Source organism: Exserohilum turcica (assembly GCF_000359705.1).
Source record: "Exserohilum turcica Et28A unplaced genomic scaffold SETTUscaffold_8, whole genome shotgun sequence".
Taxonomy (NCBI): Eukaryota; Fungi; Ascomycota; class Dothideomycetes; order Pleosporales; family Pleosporaceae; genus Exserohilum; species Exserohilum turcicum.
The window spans coordinates 92,215-108,500 of record NW_007360299.1 but is presented as its reverse complement, the minus strand read 5'-3'; the positions used below and the strand labels follow the sequence as shown (position 1 = coordinate 108,500).

At 53.5% G+C, this 16,286-nt stretch overlaps 7 protein-coding genes across 7 annotated transcripts; 5 read left to right on the top strand and 2 right to left on the bottom strand.

Annotated features, from left to right (window-relative positions):
- Nucleotides 1-39: 39 nt before the first annotated feature.
- SETTUDRAFT_98991 (uncharacterized protein) lies at nt 40-1,526 on the top strand (the record flags this gene model as incomplete). The annotated part of the gene is made up of 5 exons (XM_008032577.1): nt 40-179; nt 227-236; nt 340-640; nt 694-970; nt 1,019-1,526. The coding sequence occupies 5 exons, from the start codon at nt 40-42 to the stop codon at nt 1,524-1,526; spliced, it is 1,236 nt and encodes a 411-aa protein (XP_008030768.1).
- A 223-nt stretch (nt 1,527-1,749) lies between these two features.
- SETTUDRAFT_142590 (uncharacterized protein) lies at nt 1,750-3,384 on the top strand (the record flags this gene model as incomplete). The annotated part of the gene is made up of 2 exons (XM_008032576.1): nt 1,750-2,164; nt 2,237-3,384. The coding sequence occupies exons 1-2, from the start codon at nt 1,821-1,823 to the stop codon at nt 3,381-3,383; spliced, it is 1,491 nt and encodes a 496-aa protein (XP_008030767.1). The 5' UTR covers nt 1,750-1,820.
- A 175-nt stretch (nt 3,385-3,559) lies between these two features.
- Nucleotides 3,560-5,281, top strand: SETTUDRAFT_157202 (uncharacterized protein; the record flags this gene model as incomplete). Its single annotated transcript, XM_008032575.1, has 4 exons — nt 3,560-3,785; nt 3,854-4,392; nt 4,440-5,171; nt 5,243-5,281. 4 exons carry the CDS (start codon nt 3,560-3,562, stop codon nt 5,279-5,281), a joined length of 1,536 nt encoding a protein of 511 aa, XP_008030766.1.
- A 486-nt stretch (nt 5,282-5,767) lies between these two features.
- Nucleotides 5,768-6,681, bottom strand: SETTUDRAFT_165773 (uncharacterized protein). The gene is made up of 4 exons (XM_008032574.1): nt 6,458-6,681; nt 6,345-6,396; nt 6,113-6,294; nt 5,768-6,019 (listed from the first exon to the last, which is right to left on the bottom strand). The coding sequence occupies exons 1-4, from the start codon at nt 6,611-6,613 to the stop codon at nt 5,975-5,977; spliced, it is 435 nt and encodes a 144-aa protein (XP_008030765.1). The 5' UTR covers nt 6,614-6,681; the 3' UTR covers nt 5,768-5,974.
- Nucleotides 6,682-6,942: 261 nt separating this feature from the next.
- Nucleotides 6,943-9,208, top strand: SETTUDRAFT_165772 (uncharacterized protein). The gene is made up of 3 exons (XM_008032573.1): nt 6,943-8,004; nt 8,093-8,201; nt 8,263-9,208. The coding sequence occupies exons 1-3, from the start codon at nt 7,079-7,081 to the stop codon at nt 9,061-9,063; spliced, it is 1,836 nt and encodes a 611-aa protein (XP_008030764.1). The 5' UTR covers nt 6,943-7,078; the 3' UTR covers nt 9,064-9,208.
- A 230-nt stretch (nt 9,209-9,438) lies between these two features.
- On the top strand, nt 9,439-12,407 carry SETTUDRAFT_122803 (uncharacterized protein). The gene is made up of 4 exons (XM_008032572.1): nt 9,439-10,719; nt 10,768-11,138; nt 11,187-11,386; nt 11,437-12,407. Exons 1-4 carry the CDS (start codon nt 9,663-9,665, stop codon nt 12,278-12,280), a joined length of 2,472 nt encoding a protein of 823 aa, XP_008030763.1. The 5' UTR covers nt 9,439-9,662; the 3' UTR covers nt 12,281-12,407.
- Nucleotides 12,408-13,653: 1,246 nt separating this feature from the next.
- On the bottom strand, nt 13,654-14,912 carry SETTUDRAFT_157198 (uncharacterized protein; the record flags this gene model as incomplete). The annotated part of the gene is made up of 3 exons (XM_008032571.1): nt 13,654-13,877; nt 13,946-14,362; nt 14,420-14,912. The coding sequence occupies 3 exons, from the start codon at nt 14,910-14,912 to the stop codon at nt 13,654-13,656; spliced, it is 1,134 nt and encodes a 377-aa protein (XP_008030762.1).
- Nucleotides 14,913-16,286: the final 1,374 nt, after the last annotated feature.

Below are 16,286 nucleotides of genomic sequence, written 5' to 3'. Positions count from 1 at the left end.
TTGCTACTATCAACCCAGCTCGGAGGGACTTGCGCCGCCATGGTTTACATTCGACAGGATAAGCTGCCCAAGCTCAAAGAGTACAAGTACTCTGGTGTTGATCACAGCCTTGTATCGCAATATGTGTTAAAGCCCTTTTACACTAATGTGGTCATCAAATGTTTTCCCATGTGGATGGCGTAAGTCAAGTAGAGTCTCCGTTACATGCTGTACTAACTATCTCCAGGCCAAACCTCGTACGTCTCATTTTTCCCAAGACTCTGATCGGCTCTGCAAGCAGCCAGATTGACCCCACTTTGACCATGAACGTCTTGCACTAGCACTTACACAACAGTGTAGATTACGCTATCTGGGTTTGGATTCGTTGTTGCCAACTTTCTCACTATGCTCTGGTACACGCCAACGCTAGATCAAGACTGCCCGCCGTGGGTGTACTTTAGCTGGGCCATTGGTCTTTTCCTCTACCAAACGTTTGATGCTGTTGACGGCAGCCAAGCTCGAAGAACTCGTCAGAGCGGACCCCTCGGCGAATTGTTTGACCATGGAGTTGACGCAATCAACACGACGTTGGAAGTGCTGCTGTTTTCTGCCACGATGAGCTTGGGGCAGGGGTGGAAGACTGTTCTTAATCTTTTCGCTTGTGAGTAAACTCTGTGATTCCATGGCAAGAAAGCTGCTGACTGACTGATTCAGCATCCATGACATTCTATGTCCAGACTTGGGATGAGTACCACACGCATACCCTGACTCTGGGCATTGTCTCTGGGCCAGTCGAGGGCATCCTCATACTGTGCGTTGTGTACGCCTTGACAGGCGTCCTTGGTGGAGGCAGCTTCTGGCAGCGTTCCATGCTCGAAAGTCTCGGTATTGGGCACCATGAATTCATCCCAGAATTTATCTACAAGCTGGCATGGAACGAATGGTACATGGTTCAGGGAGGTGTTGTGCTTGTTTTCAACACTATATCAAGGTAAGCATGACTGTGAAGAGACTACGAGCCAGGCTAACAGTTCAAAAGTGCCCTGAATGTCATGAAAGCGCGCCGCGCCCGGGGCCAAAGGACGCGTGTTGCCCTCCTTGGGCTCCTCACCTTTGCCGCAGCCTGGGTTTTGATCCCGGCCTACTTGTACCTGCAACCCGTCATTCTGCACCACCACCTGGTACCTTTTGTCTTCTACGCTGGCCTCATCAACGCCTACTCCGTGGGTCGCATGATCATCTCCCATCTTACCAAATCGCGTTTCCCAAGGGGCAACGTACTCATCTATCCTCTTATCTATGGAGTCGCCGACTCTCTCGGACCGTTCCTACAGGAGCGTGTTGGCTTCGGCTGGCCGAGTGCCCTGGGCAACGATGTTTACCAAGTCGCGTTCGTTTTCATGTGCCTGGGACTCGCTGTGGGCGTGCATGGAAGCTTCATTGTCGACGTTATCTGGACAATATGCGATTATCTGGACATCTGGTGTCTTACCATCAAGTACCCTTACCAGCCAGTCAAGGAGAATGAGGAGAGGAAGAGCCAATAATGGACGCGGGGTGGGATTGCGACTATGCATAGATAGAAGTGAGTGTCTTTGCTCATCAAAGTACTTTGCCTAAGCACTTTTGCTTTGTCATTGGAAAGACTATATCCGAGCTGAATATATTTCGTAAGAGACGCATAGTCTTTTGGCTCGCGTGTATTAGGGGTTACCTCCCAATCACATGCACAGACGAATAGATCGACAGGCAGCGACGCTAGACCAATTTAGTCCACCTCCGCCTCCAACTCCGCATCCACATTTCCTCGATCCCTGGGCACTGCACTTCTCCAACCCAGCATGGCGGCCTCGGGTAGCAACTTGGCTGTTACAAAAGACGGCGAGGCTTACAATAAGCTATCGCGACCCGACGGCTACCTTACATCGACACAGCCGCCTCTGCCATCCGCCTTGGCACCCTCGCCAGCAGTTGCTAGCAGCAAGAGAAAGTACGAGCAGGAAAACGCGTCCGAAACAAAGCGCGCCAGGATTGATCGTAATGGTCCGCGTTCCAAAGGTCAGCTGCGCGCCCACGAGCAGTTTCGGGAGCCAGGCGTGCGATCGGCGCTCCCAGGCCTTGACGGAGAAGAGCAACTGTCGGACGAGTCGATAGATGAAGCAGTGGCATACCTTAGAAGTGTCAGGTAAGTGCCTTGGCCGGCTTTTGTACATATATTTGGCGATATTAAGAACTGTCACTAACCGTTTTGCACCAGGTCTGAGGCCTCAACAATACCCACCCTTCTCACAGCTCCGAACAACCCGCACGGCGCCAACCGCGATCATGGCAACGCTAAAGGAATCTCGACAAACAAGTATAGTGGAAGCTCGCGACGAGTCGTGTACAACGATGGGACCTGGGTTGCTTTAGAAAGCGAAGGCGACGGTGAATCAGAGTACTGGGACGAAGATGCAGATTATCTCGATCCTCAGGAGAGCTCCCAATGGGCACTTGTTCGGCGATTCTGTAACCTCCGCAGCAAGCTCTCTGCGTTTCGTGATCATAAGCCGCTGCCGACAAAGACCATGGGTCCCAGGAAATCAAGACGCTCCGAGCAGTCCAACAAGTACGAGTGGGCAGAAACCATTGACCGTGGCTACCCCGAATTGAAGGAAATCACTCAACTAGACGAACCGACTTTGTATGTGGCGTTACATGGCTGCACACTCGCTCTAGATCGATCAACTGAGATCTCGCGCCAGAAGAGCTGCTGGATTTGGACGTTACTGGCCTTGACGGGAGATTTCGGGACTTTGGATCATGAGAGAATCGGCAAGATCCGGGATTTAGGCCTTGCTGCAAGCCGACTGGCCAAACGACTGCAAGCCGAGAGGAGCTCGAAAGAGCAGAGCACTCTAGAAGCCGAGGACTCTGTGCATGTAGTAAAGGACACACCCGACATGGATAGTAGCGTGGAGAGTGGAGAAGCCGTGGATGACAGCGCGGAAGATTCTGGTGCGGAAATGGTGATTTCAGAAGACGAAGCAGAGGCTGCAGAGACTGCAGAAGTTGGAGACCTTGAAACAGCCAGAGCACGCCTCCTTGCACAGCTCGGGGACCGTTTGGTGCATTCAGAGGTACCTTCGTCAGAACCATCTTCCACGCCCAAATTCCATATGCTGTCGCGAGCCGAGGCCGAAAGACAACGGCAAGAAATGCGCAACCAAAAGCCGCAAAAGGAACACTCTACACCCATCCTGACCCCTACTTCGGACACAACACGAGCCAGGAATCCAGCACTAAAAAGCACTCCCTTGACCGAGAGTGAGCTGGAGACAAAGGCTGCTATTGACATGATTTTGACTGTAGTAGCGGAATGCTACGGGCAGAAAGACCTGTTCAATTTCATCGAGGCGTGGTGAGAACACAGCACTAGATACTCGTATTAATACCATATAATCAAGCACGTCTTTGCAATCATCAATGGACGCCTAACTGGGCTGTGACGTAGAGGTGCACGGGCCAGGTCGCGAATTGAAACGAATCTTTGCACAGGCGCAGTTGCTCTTGGGCCATTGAGTCACTTTATTTCTAGCCCATGCCGCGCATTTCACCCCACTTTCTCTGCCCCGCGCTTCTACAAGACGCCCTGAGATATACTTTTGCCTGCCGCAAACTCACCCCCACACCCCTCCGTATACGGATTTTTACTTCACCCCGCCGCCGGCTCTGCACACAGGCTTCGTGTTTGTTTGACAACGAAATGGGCAAGGAAGACAAGAGCAAGAGCTTCAACCTCAAGGTGCCCAAGGGCACGCGCGATTGTATGTCTAGTTGCCACCTTTATTTTGTTGTATTGCCTGCTAGGAGATGCACTGGCTAACATGGTTAGGGACCGGCGAGGATGCTGCCCTCCGCGATCGCCTTTTCGACACGGTGACCAACGTCTTCAAGCGCCACGGAGCGACGACACTCGACACACCCGTCTTTGAGCTCAAGGAGATTCTCAGCGGCAAATACGGAGAAGACTCAAAACTCATATACGACCTGCAAGATCAGGGCGGTGAGCTTTGCTCATTGCGCTACGACCTGACTGTTCCCCTCGCACGATGGCTCGCCATGAACCCCAGTGTGCAGAGCTTCAAGCGATACCAGATTGCCAAGGTGTACCGCCGCGACCAACCGGCCATGACCAAGGGCCGCATGCGAGAGTTTTACCAGTGCGATTTTGACATTGCAGGCTCGTACGATGCCATGATCCCCGATGCCGAGGTGCTTAAGATTGCAACCGACGTCTTTGACGCGCTCGAGTGGGACACATATACGATCAAGATCAACCACAGGAAGATTCTCGACGGCATATTCAAGGCTGCCGGTGTAAAGGAAGAGCTGATACGCCCAATCAGCTCAGCGGTTGACAAGCTGGACAAGGTAAGGAGGGCGTGTGCGATGCTTTTTCACATGCTGACGCGCTGCAGATGCCGTGGGATGAAGTCAAAAAAGAAATGGAGACCAAGGGCCTGGAAGCAGATGTTGCAGACAAGATTGGCGAGTGGGTGCAACGCAAAGGCGGCGACGACATTATCGACTATCTCAAGACCAACGAAGCGCTTTCAAAGTCGGAAGATGTCCGCCAGGGTGTCGAAGAGATGGAGCTACTGTTTGCATACCTGGATGCTTTTGGCGCACGCAAGAGGATATCGTTTGATCTCTCACTTGCAAGAGGCCTCGACTACTACACGGGCCTAATCTACGAGGTGGTTACCGAGGGCTCAGCCCCGCGCGGACAAGGGAAACAGCAAGAGATTGGCGTGGGAAGTGTAGCTGCGGGTGGTCGCTACGATCAGTTGGTGGGCATGTTTAGTGGCAAGCCTATTCCCTGCGTGGGCATTTCTTTTGGCATCGATCGAATCATCAGCATCATGAAAGCGCGCGGTCAATCGACACAGCGCGCCAAGGACGTGGATGCCTTTGTCATGGCATTTGGCGGCAAAGGCTTCAATGGCATGCTGACGGAGCGCATGCAAGTCGCACAAGAGCTTTGGGCTGCAGGCATCAAGGCCGAGTTTTCATACAAGCTGAAGCCAAAGGTGCAGCAGCAATTCAAGCAGGCCGAAGTGGCGGGCGTGCCGCTTGCCATTATCCTTGGCGAGGATGAGCTCAAGGAGGGCAAGGTCAAGGTCAAGGTGCTGGGCATCAAGGACGAGAGCGTATTTTTTCTTCTTCTACAAACAAACATAATTGCCGGTGCACACTTGCAACGTGGTACCAATACACCCAGAACTGCCTGACCATGTTTTTCTCCCAATTGACACACTAGCCACCGCCTGAAGTGCTGTTTTCCCCTTTTCTTTTCTTACCCTTTTTTTTGCTGTGCATTCCAAATTGGCCTTGGCATGTCAACCCTCCAGCAAAACATACTCCCCACAACATCACCCTTTTCCCCGACACAAGAAAAAGACGCAGCGTTGCAAAAAAAAAACCCCTCCGTACATACATTGATTGTGTTCTTTGTGATTGTGTAACTCGTACTCTCTCTCTCTCTCTCTCTCATGTTGCATTCCCGCTTTTCCACAATCACCACTCTTTGCTTTTCCCGTTCCCCTGTGCCCATCAAAGCATGACACGAGTACAATGGAGTCTATGGGTATCTTTCCGCGCGCACTGCCACACCACACCAGATGCTCCCGCCCGCCCGCCCGTCTGTCCGCCCGCCATGCCGCATCAAAGCCGCGCTTCACAATCTCTTGCGAATCTCCTCGACCATGTTACTCCGGTCCACTAGCACTCCATCCTTTTCCGCGTTGAGTGTGTCATGGAGATGCAAAAATTCAAGGCCAAGATTCGATGTCAGAGCACAAGGCTCCCGTTTGTTGGACCCTATGTACAAGACAGACGCATAATGTTGAAAAGAGGGCGGAAATTTGGCAACTCGCCATGGGGCGCAGCATTGTTTTTCCAGCCGGGAAGGAGCGAGAGGTTTGTTCACACACACAGTTGGTTGGGATTTTTTTCAGTAGCCATCCTTGCCCCACTTGTTGTAGGTGTCGTGGAGTTCCTGGGGCCATGGTCAGTACACGGGAGGGGGGAAAGCCGGGCATCTGAGGGCGTTGGATAGCCATTGCTGGCTGCGGGGAGGGGAAGGGCATACCTTGGGGAGAGTGACGTTGGGGATGACAACGACGTTGAGGGCCGAAGGGGCATCCTTCTTGATGCTGGTGTCACCGCCCGGGTGGTACTGGTAGGGGCTGGTGCTGCCCTCCTGCTTCCAGGGCTCGCTGTCCGAGGCCTTGGCGACAGTTCGCTCCGAAGAGGCGCTGGTGGGGGAGCGCGCTGGTGGGCGGGCATCAGCAGCTGTGCAGAGCGAAAGATACGAGGCTTACAGAAATGCCATCCGGCCAGGCCAAAGATGCCGCTCATGATGGCCAGGAGCACCTGCAGGTCCAATCAGCTATCCTTCGCATGAGCATGGCAGCGGGCGCATCGGCTGGCGTACGTAGAGCTCGGGGTCGCGCTTTGCGCCCGCCTTGAGGGCTTCCTTGCTGCGCTGTCGCTCGCCGTCTGCGGCGGCGCTGGCCCAGCGGCGGAGGGCGGGGGCGTGCTGGATGCGCGGGGCGGCGCGGAAGGCGGCGCGGGCAATGATGGAGGACATGGTGGGCGATGGGCTTGGGCGTGGTGGTGGTGGGCAATTGCGGTGCGGCGTCAGGCGTACGGCTGCAAGCAGGTGGTCCGATGTTGAGTGTGAGTGTCGCGGGCCGCCAAGCCATTCGCCCGGCTGCGTCACCGAGGGCCGCCATGCCGCCATGCCGCAAACAGCCTGGGGCCCTGGGCAACGCCGCGACCTCGACGACGAAGTTTATGCGCCCCTTTCGCCGCTATCACACACGCTTGCGTCCATCTCTTCGTTTCACCCCCCAGGCCCCGGCGCCGCTGCCGCTGCTCGCTCCCCTCCCCTCCCCCCTCCATCCCAGTCCATTCACTCTCTCGCAGTCGCTCTTTCTCGTCGCCGTCGTCGCCATCCTCGCCCCCTCGCGCTCCGCCCGGCCGCGCCGCTCCGCCCCCCGTCCCAGGTCATGCTGCTTGTCGGCAGACCAGCGCCGCCCGCAACATCAACACCATGGCCATGACGCCCACCGACCAGAAGCGCAGCTCCACGGGCAGCCGCGTGCTGGGCATGACGGGCCCCGCAGGCGACGCCGGCCTGCCGCCGTCGCGCCCCTCGTCCATCACGACGGCGCACTCGGGCAGCCAGAACCGGTGGTCGCAGGCCAGCCCAGCGCGACGAGGCGGAGGCAGCATCAGCATGAGCCGCCCGACCACGGCCACCAGCAGAACGCATGTCCCGCTCGCCGCCCACGGCTTCTTTCGCCCCATGAGCTCGCAGCGGCTGCAGCAGCAGCGCAACCAGCGCCCCACGTCGCTGCTCGGCCACAGCTCGCTCTACTCGGACGCGACGCACGACACAAACAACAACCACTACCGCTCCAGCACCGGCTCCACCTACACCAACCGCGCCCTGCCCACGCTGGGCCTCCACCACGAGGAGGACCTGCTGCCGCCCTCGCGCGGCACCGACATCACGGACCGGGACATGCCCGACCGCACCACGGCCAACTCGACCCCCACGGGCGCAGAGACGGTGCGCAGCCACGGCGAGAGCATCACGCCGCTGCAGCGGCCCCGCCCCAACCACCTGAACCTCACGGGCGTGCACAGCGACCCCACCAAGCTGCCCACGCCCAGCAAGTCGCCGCGCTCCTTCCGCTCCAGCTTCATGATCTCGAGCCGCGACGGCCGCCCCAGCCAGATGCGCCCGCACCAGGGCCACGAGAAGCTCACGTCGGCCGAGCCCTCGCCGCGGCTGGCGCGCAAAGAGGCCACCAAGGCCGCCGTCAAGCGAGAGCTGGGCAAAAACTACCAGTACTTTACCGGCAACACTGCTTTTTGCTGGGGCGGCCGCCTGCAAAACACGCGCGACCGTCCAGTTAATGTGGCGACGGCCATACTCATAATCCTGCCGGCTGGTCTCTTCTTCGGTTTCTCGTGCGTTCCACCTCTTCTTTCTTTCTGTTTCTTTTTTTTTTTTTTTGCAAACAACAACTACACGTGCCGCTGCTGACTACTGCAACAGGGCGCCCTGGCTTTGGCTCAATGTTTCTCCTGCGATACCCATTCTATTTGCTTATTTACTTCTCGTTTCTGTGTCTTCGTTTATACATGCCTCTGCTTCGGACCCCGGTGTATGTAAAACAAAAAAACAGTCTCTGTTTGGCCTCGGCTATTTGTCGCTGACGCTTCTAGATACTCCCCCGGAATCTACACCCTTTCCCCCCACCTAATCCTAATGACGACCCGCTGAGCCTTGGTCCGCCGACGACGGAATGGACCATGGTTGTGTCGGCAACTGGCGCCAACGCCGCCATGGAGGTGCCGACAAAGTACTGCAAAAGCTGCAACATCTGGCGCCCCCCACGCGCTCACCACTGCCGTGTGTGCGACAATTGCATCGAGACGCAGGACCACCACTGCGTTTGGCTCAACAACTGCGTGGGCCGCCGCAACTATCGCTATTTCTTCGTGTTTGTCTGCGCCACCACTTTGTTGGGACTGTTTCTCCTCGGTGCCAGCTTGGCGCATATCCTAATTTGGCGGGCACGGTCCGGCGCTTCGTTTGGCGAGGCCATAGACAAGTGGCGCGTTCCGTTTGCCATGTGTATATATGGACTGCTGGGCTGGACGTACCCCTTCAGTCTGGGTGCATACCACCTGTTTCTGGTGGGCAGAGGCGAGACGACGCGCGAATATCTCAACTCGCACAAGTTTCTCAAGAAAGATCGTCACCGGCCCTTTACGCAGGGCTCAGTGCTCAAAAACTGGATTGCCGTGCTGCAGCGCCCGCGGCCCCCAACCTACCTGCACTTCAAGCGGCCGTACGAAGAAGGCGACCAGCGCTTTGGTCCTCGCAGAGACAAGCGGACGGCGCCGCTGGCTCCCGAGCAGCAAGGCGGAGGAGTGGAAATGCAGGATGTGCGCGCCGCAGACGGCTTCCAGGGCCCGACTGGCCGGTCACCACACAGCACGGCAGATGCAGGTGCTGCATAGATACATGCCCAGATCAGGCCTTTTCTGATCGATTTATTATGATTACATTAGCTGTATTGAGTTATAGCGTTTTACATCTCTCATCCGTACATGATAAGCCTGGCTGCTATATCTTTTGAGAAATGACTGCGGACTTTTTTCTTCCCCTTGTGCCTGAGCCATTGCAGTGTGTCGTCTTTTTTTTTCTCCCTACAGTGCAAAAAAACGTGTGAAGAACAGTGCTTTTGCCGCGTCCCAAGGGGTCCCGAAGACGGGTGGTGGTGGGTGGTGCTCGTAACACTGGGGATGGATAAGGGACAGCCTAATTGGCCGACCGACTAGCTACATATGTTTACCTCCTCAATCCTCCGTCCGTCAATCCTCACTCCTGGAACGCCGCACCTCCCAATGCATGCCCAGTGCTTCTTCTGAGTCTGGTCGACTGCCACATACATTTCTACCGGTGTTGTTTGCCTCGCTGCGCGTGAAGCGTGGCAGTGTTGCTTTGTGAGCGCCCATTGAAGCCGGCCAAACCGTCGACCTCTCCCTCTGCGCGTCAGTGCCTCGCCCCTCAAAGATAACCACCGCGACGCGCGTTACAATCTTGCTCTCGCACAGCCATGGCCGAGCGCGACCTTTCGCCCACCTCGACGTCCTCGACTCTCTCCAACATTACCGTGCGGACGGACAAGCAGCCCGACGAGCGCGCCATGTCGAGCGCGTCGCCCTCCATCTCGACGCCCCCCACGAGCCTCGGCGACGAAGCCAGCGTCCTTTCCGAGATGCCCAAGATGGAGCAGGCCGTCGAGGCCTTGGACGACGCTTCGGGGCTGGAAATGATGTGCGAAACGGCCCCGTCAGCCGAAACCACTGCTCCTCCTGACCAGGTCAGCAGCGAGAACCGCCGGCCCGCCAGGAGCTCGCGCAAGTCGGTGACGACGTACAATGTGCAGATTCTCGCGGGAACCGCCATCCACACGCCGACCAAATATCTCGAGAAGCATCACAAGAATGTCGTGCATGGCTCCCTCGAGTCGATTATAAAGCACGAGACACCCCCTGCAAAGCGGAAATACCAAAAGCGCAAGTCGATAGCGTCGGCGGCCAGCGCTCAGATTGAGCAGCAGCTGGCGGCAGAAACCTCGCAGTCTGCCCGCCGTCGCACCTCGTCGCGGGTGACTGACCTCCGCAAGGAGGTGCTCCGGAATATATCTGGTGTTGGAGAGGCTGTTACGAACACGTTGTCTGGAGGCAAGGCGCTGCTCCAGGGGGGTCTCCGGCGCAGCGCATCAGCGCCTCAGCTGAAATCAGCCCAGGCACGATCATCAACGGGCTCCCTCAAGCGCTCACGTGCTGCTGTGGAAGACAGCGAAGCCCCGCAGAGCGCTGAGCCACCAGAAGTTGCAAAGTCAAAGCCAAAGGTCTGGCTCAAACAAGGCCTGTATGTGGGCCAGGATCGCGACTTTGACCCTCGTCTCTCGGAAAGTCAAAATCGCGCAAAGAAGAGGGCCAAGAAGTCCAAGGAGAGAAATGTTCTACCCCTCCCCATCTTCGCTACCGATCGCCTGCTGAATGAAGACCCAAAATTGGTCTATCGCGATTTCAAGCTGCCGTTTGATACCTATCATCCGTTGCCCAGGAAGATCAAGGTGGATGGCTGGGTCAAACTTAATAAAAGTAGGTTTGTCGGCATTTGCAAAACGTGATGAGGCTAACATTATGCAGACAGGTTTATTGGTGATGCATCGGCCCTATGGAAACGCGACAAGCAAGATACTTCGCAGTGCTACTGCGATGTTCAAGATGGCTGTGGAGAGTCTTGCCACAATCGCATCATGGCCTACGAGTGCGACGGTACCAATTGCCCGCTTACCAAGGAGCAGTGTAACAACCGGCCTTTTGCGGAGCTGAGGAGGCGCGCAAAAGGCAACCGTTACGACTATGGCGTCGAGGTTTTGAATACCGAGGACCGCGGCTACGGTGTGCGTGCTATGAGGACATTTGAGCCGCACCAGATCATTGTCGAGTATGCTGGAGAGATCATCACGCAGTCCGAGTGCGAACGACGCATGAAGCAGGTTTACAAGAAAGACAAGGTAGGGTTTCACGTTTTTGGCTCACTCGGTGACACTAACATGTGATAGTGTTACTATCTGATGAGCTTCGACAACAAGATGATTATTGATGCGACGCGTGGAACCATTGCTCGCTTTGTCAATCATTCCTGTGAGCCCAATTGCGAGATGATCAAGTGGACAGTAGGAGGTGAGCCCCGCATGGCTCTCTTCGCTGGACCTCGAGGAATCATGACTGGAGAGGAGTTGACGTACGATTACAACTTTGAGTAAGTCTTTTTTTTTTCTGTGTAATACGGTATGTTTCTAACTAGGCTAGTCCTTTTTCGCAAAAGAACATCCAAGAGTGCCGATGTGGTACCGAGTCTTGTCGTGGTGTGCTGGGTCCTAAGCCCAAGAAACCCATTGAGGAGAAGTCTATCACTTCAGCACTCATCACCGGCACTAAGCGTAAGCTTCAGGATTTGTTGGGCCCAAGGCGAGGCGGTTCCGAAAGCAGTCACAACTCGCCGAAAAAGCGCAAACTAGGTGCCGGAAGTGCCGGCTCGACCAAGGCCAGAAACAAGTTAATCGCATCACAAACGGCCCGTGAGCGGGCTGAACAAGAAGCAAGTGAGCTCTCACGACAAGCCGCATCACGAGAAAACCGGGCCCTCAAACGGTCGACAACAACAACAACCACAACCACAACGGGTCGCCATGCACGAGCAGCTCCCACGCGGACCGCCCCGTCCGGCACCATCAAAGTCACACGCCACACAACCGTCACGTTCCAACGCAAGGTATCGCGGCCCGGCGCCTTGAAAGCCATCAAGAAGCCCTCGCGAACACAGACGGACGCCCGCACCTTGGAGTCGAAGCCCAAGCCCAAAAAGGGCCTTCGCGCTGCCCAGCGCCCCACGACGCCCGACCGCGAAACAAGTGCCAGCGCCGATGAAACAGAAGACGACGCCTCGGTAAACATCACGCCCGCCTCGCTGCGCAGCGCAGCCAGGAAATCAGCGCAAACTAGTCCCGCGGCTGTCCGTGCTGGCCTCCCCCGTCACGACAAGGATGGAGACGTCCACATGTCCGGTGGCTCGTCCAAATCTAGCTTCGCCGTGCCAAACAGCCCCGCTGCTCCGGCGTCTCAGAATAGTAGACCTCGTAGCGTGAGGAGATAGAGTTGAGGCTAGCAAGTCCAGGATGTGTGTGTGTGTGCGCGTGTGTATGCGTGCGTGTGCAAGCGGGCTGTTTATGTGTGTGTGTGGGGGGGGTGGTTCAAGTATGCATGTGTATTGGTGTGTGTTTGTTTGTTTGTTTGGAAGGGAAATGATAGCCATATATGTCCTGACAATTTTTTACTTAACTTTAGGTCAAACTTTTTATGTTATTTGTTGTTGTTTGTTTGATTGTTTATTTGATATTTATTTGTTTATTCTGTTTTTTTTTCATGGTTATCCTAGCGGAGAAAGTAAAAAAATACGTTAATAATGGTTCTCTGTGTTGTTTCTGTTTCTGTTTCTGTTTCTGTTGTTGTGTTCTATCTATCCTGCTTGTTTTTTTTGTTCGTCGGTTCGTTTGTTTGTTTTTACTGCTGGGGGTGGAGCGGGGAGGATTCTTTTTTTTTGGGGGGGGGGGCTGTATATGCATGTGTGATATGTGTTGTTTGTGGACAAAGGTTAGATGGGTATCATGATGTGTTATGCTTACTTCTTCTTCTTCTTCTTCTTCTTTTCTCTCTTCTACCTATTTCTCTTTCTTCTTTTCTCACCTTTTCGCTGCATCCCTAGCGACAGAAGATAATGAGGCGGGTGGCTGACTGGCTGTTGTTTTATTTCAAAATCTTTCATGGGGCAATTTTTTTCCTATGTCAGTTTTTATTTCTCGAGGTTTTTTTTTCCAATAATCATGGATCTATTGGATTGATGGGTCTGTTTTTCTCTCTCTGTCTCTCTCTCTCTCTCTCTCTCTCTCTCTCTCTCTCTCTCTCTTTGTCATATCTAATCGCTCTGCTTCAACGCTGGGACTGGGATGAGGGCGAGGGGATGAGAGGGGGGGAGGGGTATTCTGTTTGAAATTATGGGTAATTATTGCATTCGAGAAGGCGTGGTGGAAGTATGGGGATTGTGGGGTTGTGGGATTTTGATCATGGTGGGTAATGCTGGGGCATGTAGCGTATATGTGGGGGGAGGGAAAGGGGGGGAAGAGAGTGAAGGGTCGTACTGGATGGTGGGATTGCTCGGATTGCTCGGATTGCTGGGAATGTTGTAGTGTAGGTAAGAGAGACAAGCGCAAGTCAAGGTAGATTCTGTATGCATGTGTGTGATAGGGTAGAGTGATAAGAATGTTACGAAAAAAGTGTTGTGGTCATTACCTATTCTTGATACTTGCATGAAATCATACGGCAGACAAGGAGCGAGAAAGAGGGAAGAGAAAGGGGCTAGTGAGCTGCGAAGAAGTAGAGAAGACGTATAACGTCAAGTATCCACCATGATATCAGAAATTAATAGAAGAAGAAGAAAAAAAGTCAAGACTAGACACTAGCAATGCTCATTCACACCAGTACCGCATCCAGCTTCTCACGTATCCTCTCCATAAACTCATCTTTCGCCCACGTCAAAATTCGAGTCAGGCAGTACACCAGCTCCCTTACATGGCGTGCATGTGTCGTGCGCCACGTCCCAATATTATACATATAAATCGCGTCTCCGAGTTTGAAATGCACCCACAGTTCATGTATGGGGCCCTCAGTCGTAATCGAGAAACAGAGCGGGGATTCTGCCGGTTCCGTGGACAGTGCAAGTCGGTTGTCAAGATCAGTTAGGATTTCAGCATGCAAGCGGCACTAATAGCAGCTTCGTTCTGTGCTGCTACTAGTCCCCCGTTTAGGCTTAACCCTTTTGTTTCGGCGATTAGAAAGGGGAAATGCAGGCCCATGGGTTCGATATGCGTGTCGATCAGTAGCGATCCAAGGCTTTGGTGTTTGGCGAGCTGAATGCGATGCGCGAGTGTGAAAGCCCGGTCATCAAGGCCTACTACTATGTCAGGTTTTGGCGTGGAAATATGGAATGGGTCGGCGGCTTCGCTGCTGGTTGTATAAGCAGTGGAAGCTGTGTACGATCGCAGAAAAGGATTGGGTCCTGGGAGCCCTGAAGCTGATTGGGAATCCAAGTCGGGGAGCACAGAGTGCGATGTTGGCGCGCCGCTTTCATCGTCAGGTTGGGCCATGTGAGGAGGCAAGGGCTTGAGGTCGGGGTTCCAGACTAGAGGAAGTATCAGCATCTCAGAAGAAGTGCTCCAGAGATGGCTTGAAATCTTACGCTGTCTAGATGCATGACATCGGAGGTTGTCTTGAGCCAATTCACGCACAAGACGGGATAAACTGTCTTTCAAGTCCGCTTCGAACAAGCAACCTCTTACGTTATAACGTGACTCGTTCAGGAACTTTTCTACATGGGTCGCCTGCTGGGATTCGTGTTCCGCTGTACCAAGTATGTCCTCTAAAGATTCGGCTTTTAGTATGTGCCGCAATCTGCGTTCGATCTCTGGCGGGAGTTCAGCCAGATTTTCAATGAAGATTCCAGCATAAGATATGTTCTGTATACGGTAAGTCTGCGGCAATATTCGCTTGCTAGGTCTAGATGTTCGAGATTTATATGCAGAATGTCTAGAGGAGCGACTGTCATGACTGGACGAAACAGATTCGCTTGGTGGTGTTGGCGATGCCATCCCGTCAGCCTGGCAGGCCATGAGCCAGTCCGTTATTGCCGATACGCGCTCGTCTGGCAGGGGCTGATGTGTATTCTTGAACATGTACTTGGCGTGTGTGAATGATTATGAGGACGCGTGCGACAGGTGTGAAGTCGAGGTTTATGATTCCGATGGACTCGAATACTTAGGGCGGACACGTGCGGCGCGTCCCAGGGTTGACGTGCCGCCTTCTCTAATACTTCGCAATGCGGCAGGGACATTCTGGTTCCTGCACAGCATCGAAATCTGGTATTGCGCATTTCATGCTTGGAAACTTTTGTCAAAGGCTCGAGGCTTATTGGGCCATGCAAGCTCGTGTTGTAATGAACGACAATCGGGAAAATCTCGGGCATTGTACGTAGGGTGGTACAAACCAAGGGTCTAAGTGACCAAGCACATGAAGGTTATGCACGGGAAGCTTGGCTCGCACCAGCTCAGAGTATTTTAAGAATTCGAGTAACCAATCAATTTGAAGACATTTACTGCGCCATATAGCGCACCTATAATGCATGCCATACGCACTGTTGACCATGCCTTTTCAGCGTCTTGCAGTGGTATGAAGGGAAAAAAAAGAAGGATGCATCATACCGCATCTCCAATGTGTAATACTGAATCAACTTGGTCTAATTCTCGTAGGATACATAGTGATGAGTAAAGGCGAGTATTGCCTTGACAGACACTCAAATCAGCATTGCTAATCCCAATCTCTAGCCTACAATGACATCTGTAGCTTATAGGCTGGAGCCTTATCTTGCATTTAAGATATTCCAGAGACTTTTCCTACTTTGAATAAGGGAAGCTCGCTAGTTGGTATGAGCAGAGCTTACAGGAACCTCCGGGGATTCTGGTATGTCTTTATTCTAATCCGTATTCGACCACTTGTTTTCATTATCTGCTAATGGTAACGTGATATGAATTAAAGCAATCCAAATCAATTCGATGTGGATCAAAGTGTGGTTATGTGAAGGTACTTTCAATTTCCATACACACTTCTGCGGTACCTTGATATGTAGCTTACCGTCCTCTTCCAAATATTGCTCCAAACCTTTCAAGTGTTTCTGCTCCAGGAAAAATTACTTGTTTGAACAACACCATGACCTCCTTTCTAACAAATTTTGATCTAGAAACTCTCCATCATAATAACATAATGCATAGAGCCAACGAGAAAAAAGAAAAGTCAGCATCTGGTCGACAGCACGGACTCAGGGATACTAACTGCGGGCCTGGCTTGTATCAAAACCACTGGCCTAAAGCTTCCTGGAGACGAATTATTGAACCCTGGCAGGTTTTGTTTCGAGATTCTGCGTGAAAATGATGTGCAAACCCAAATATCCATTACTAAGATGTACGCTATGAACAAAATAAAACGAAACGCATATGTATCCTAACACGCCCAACTAGGTACTTCCTCAATTCTAACCTTGATGTATTCCAAAG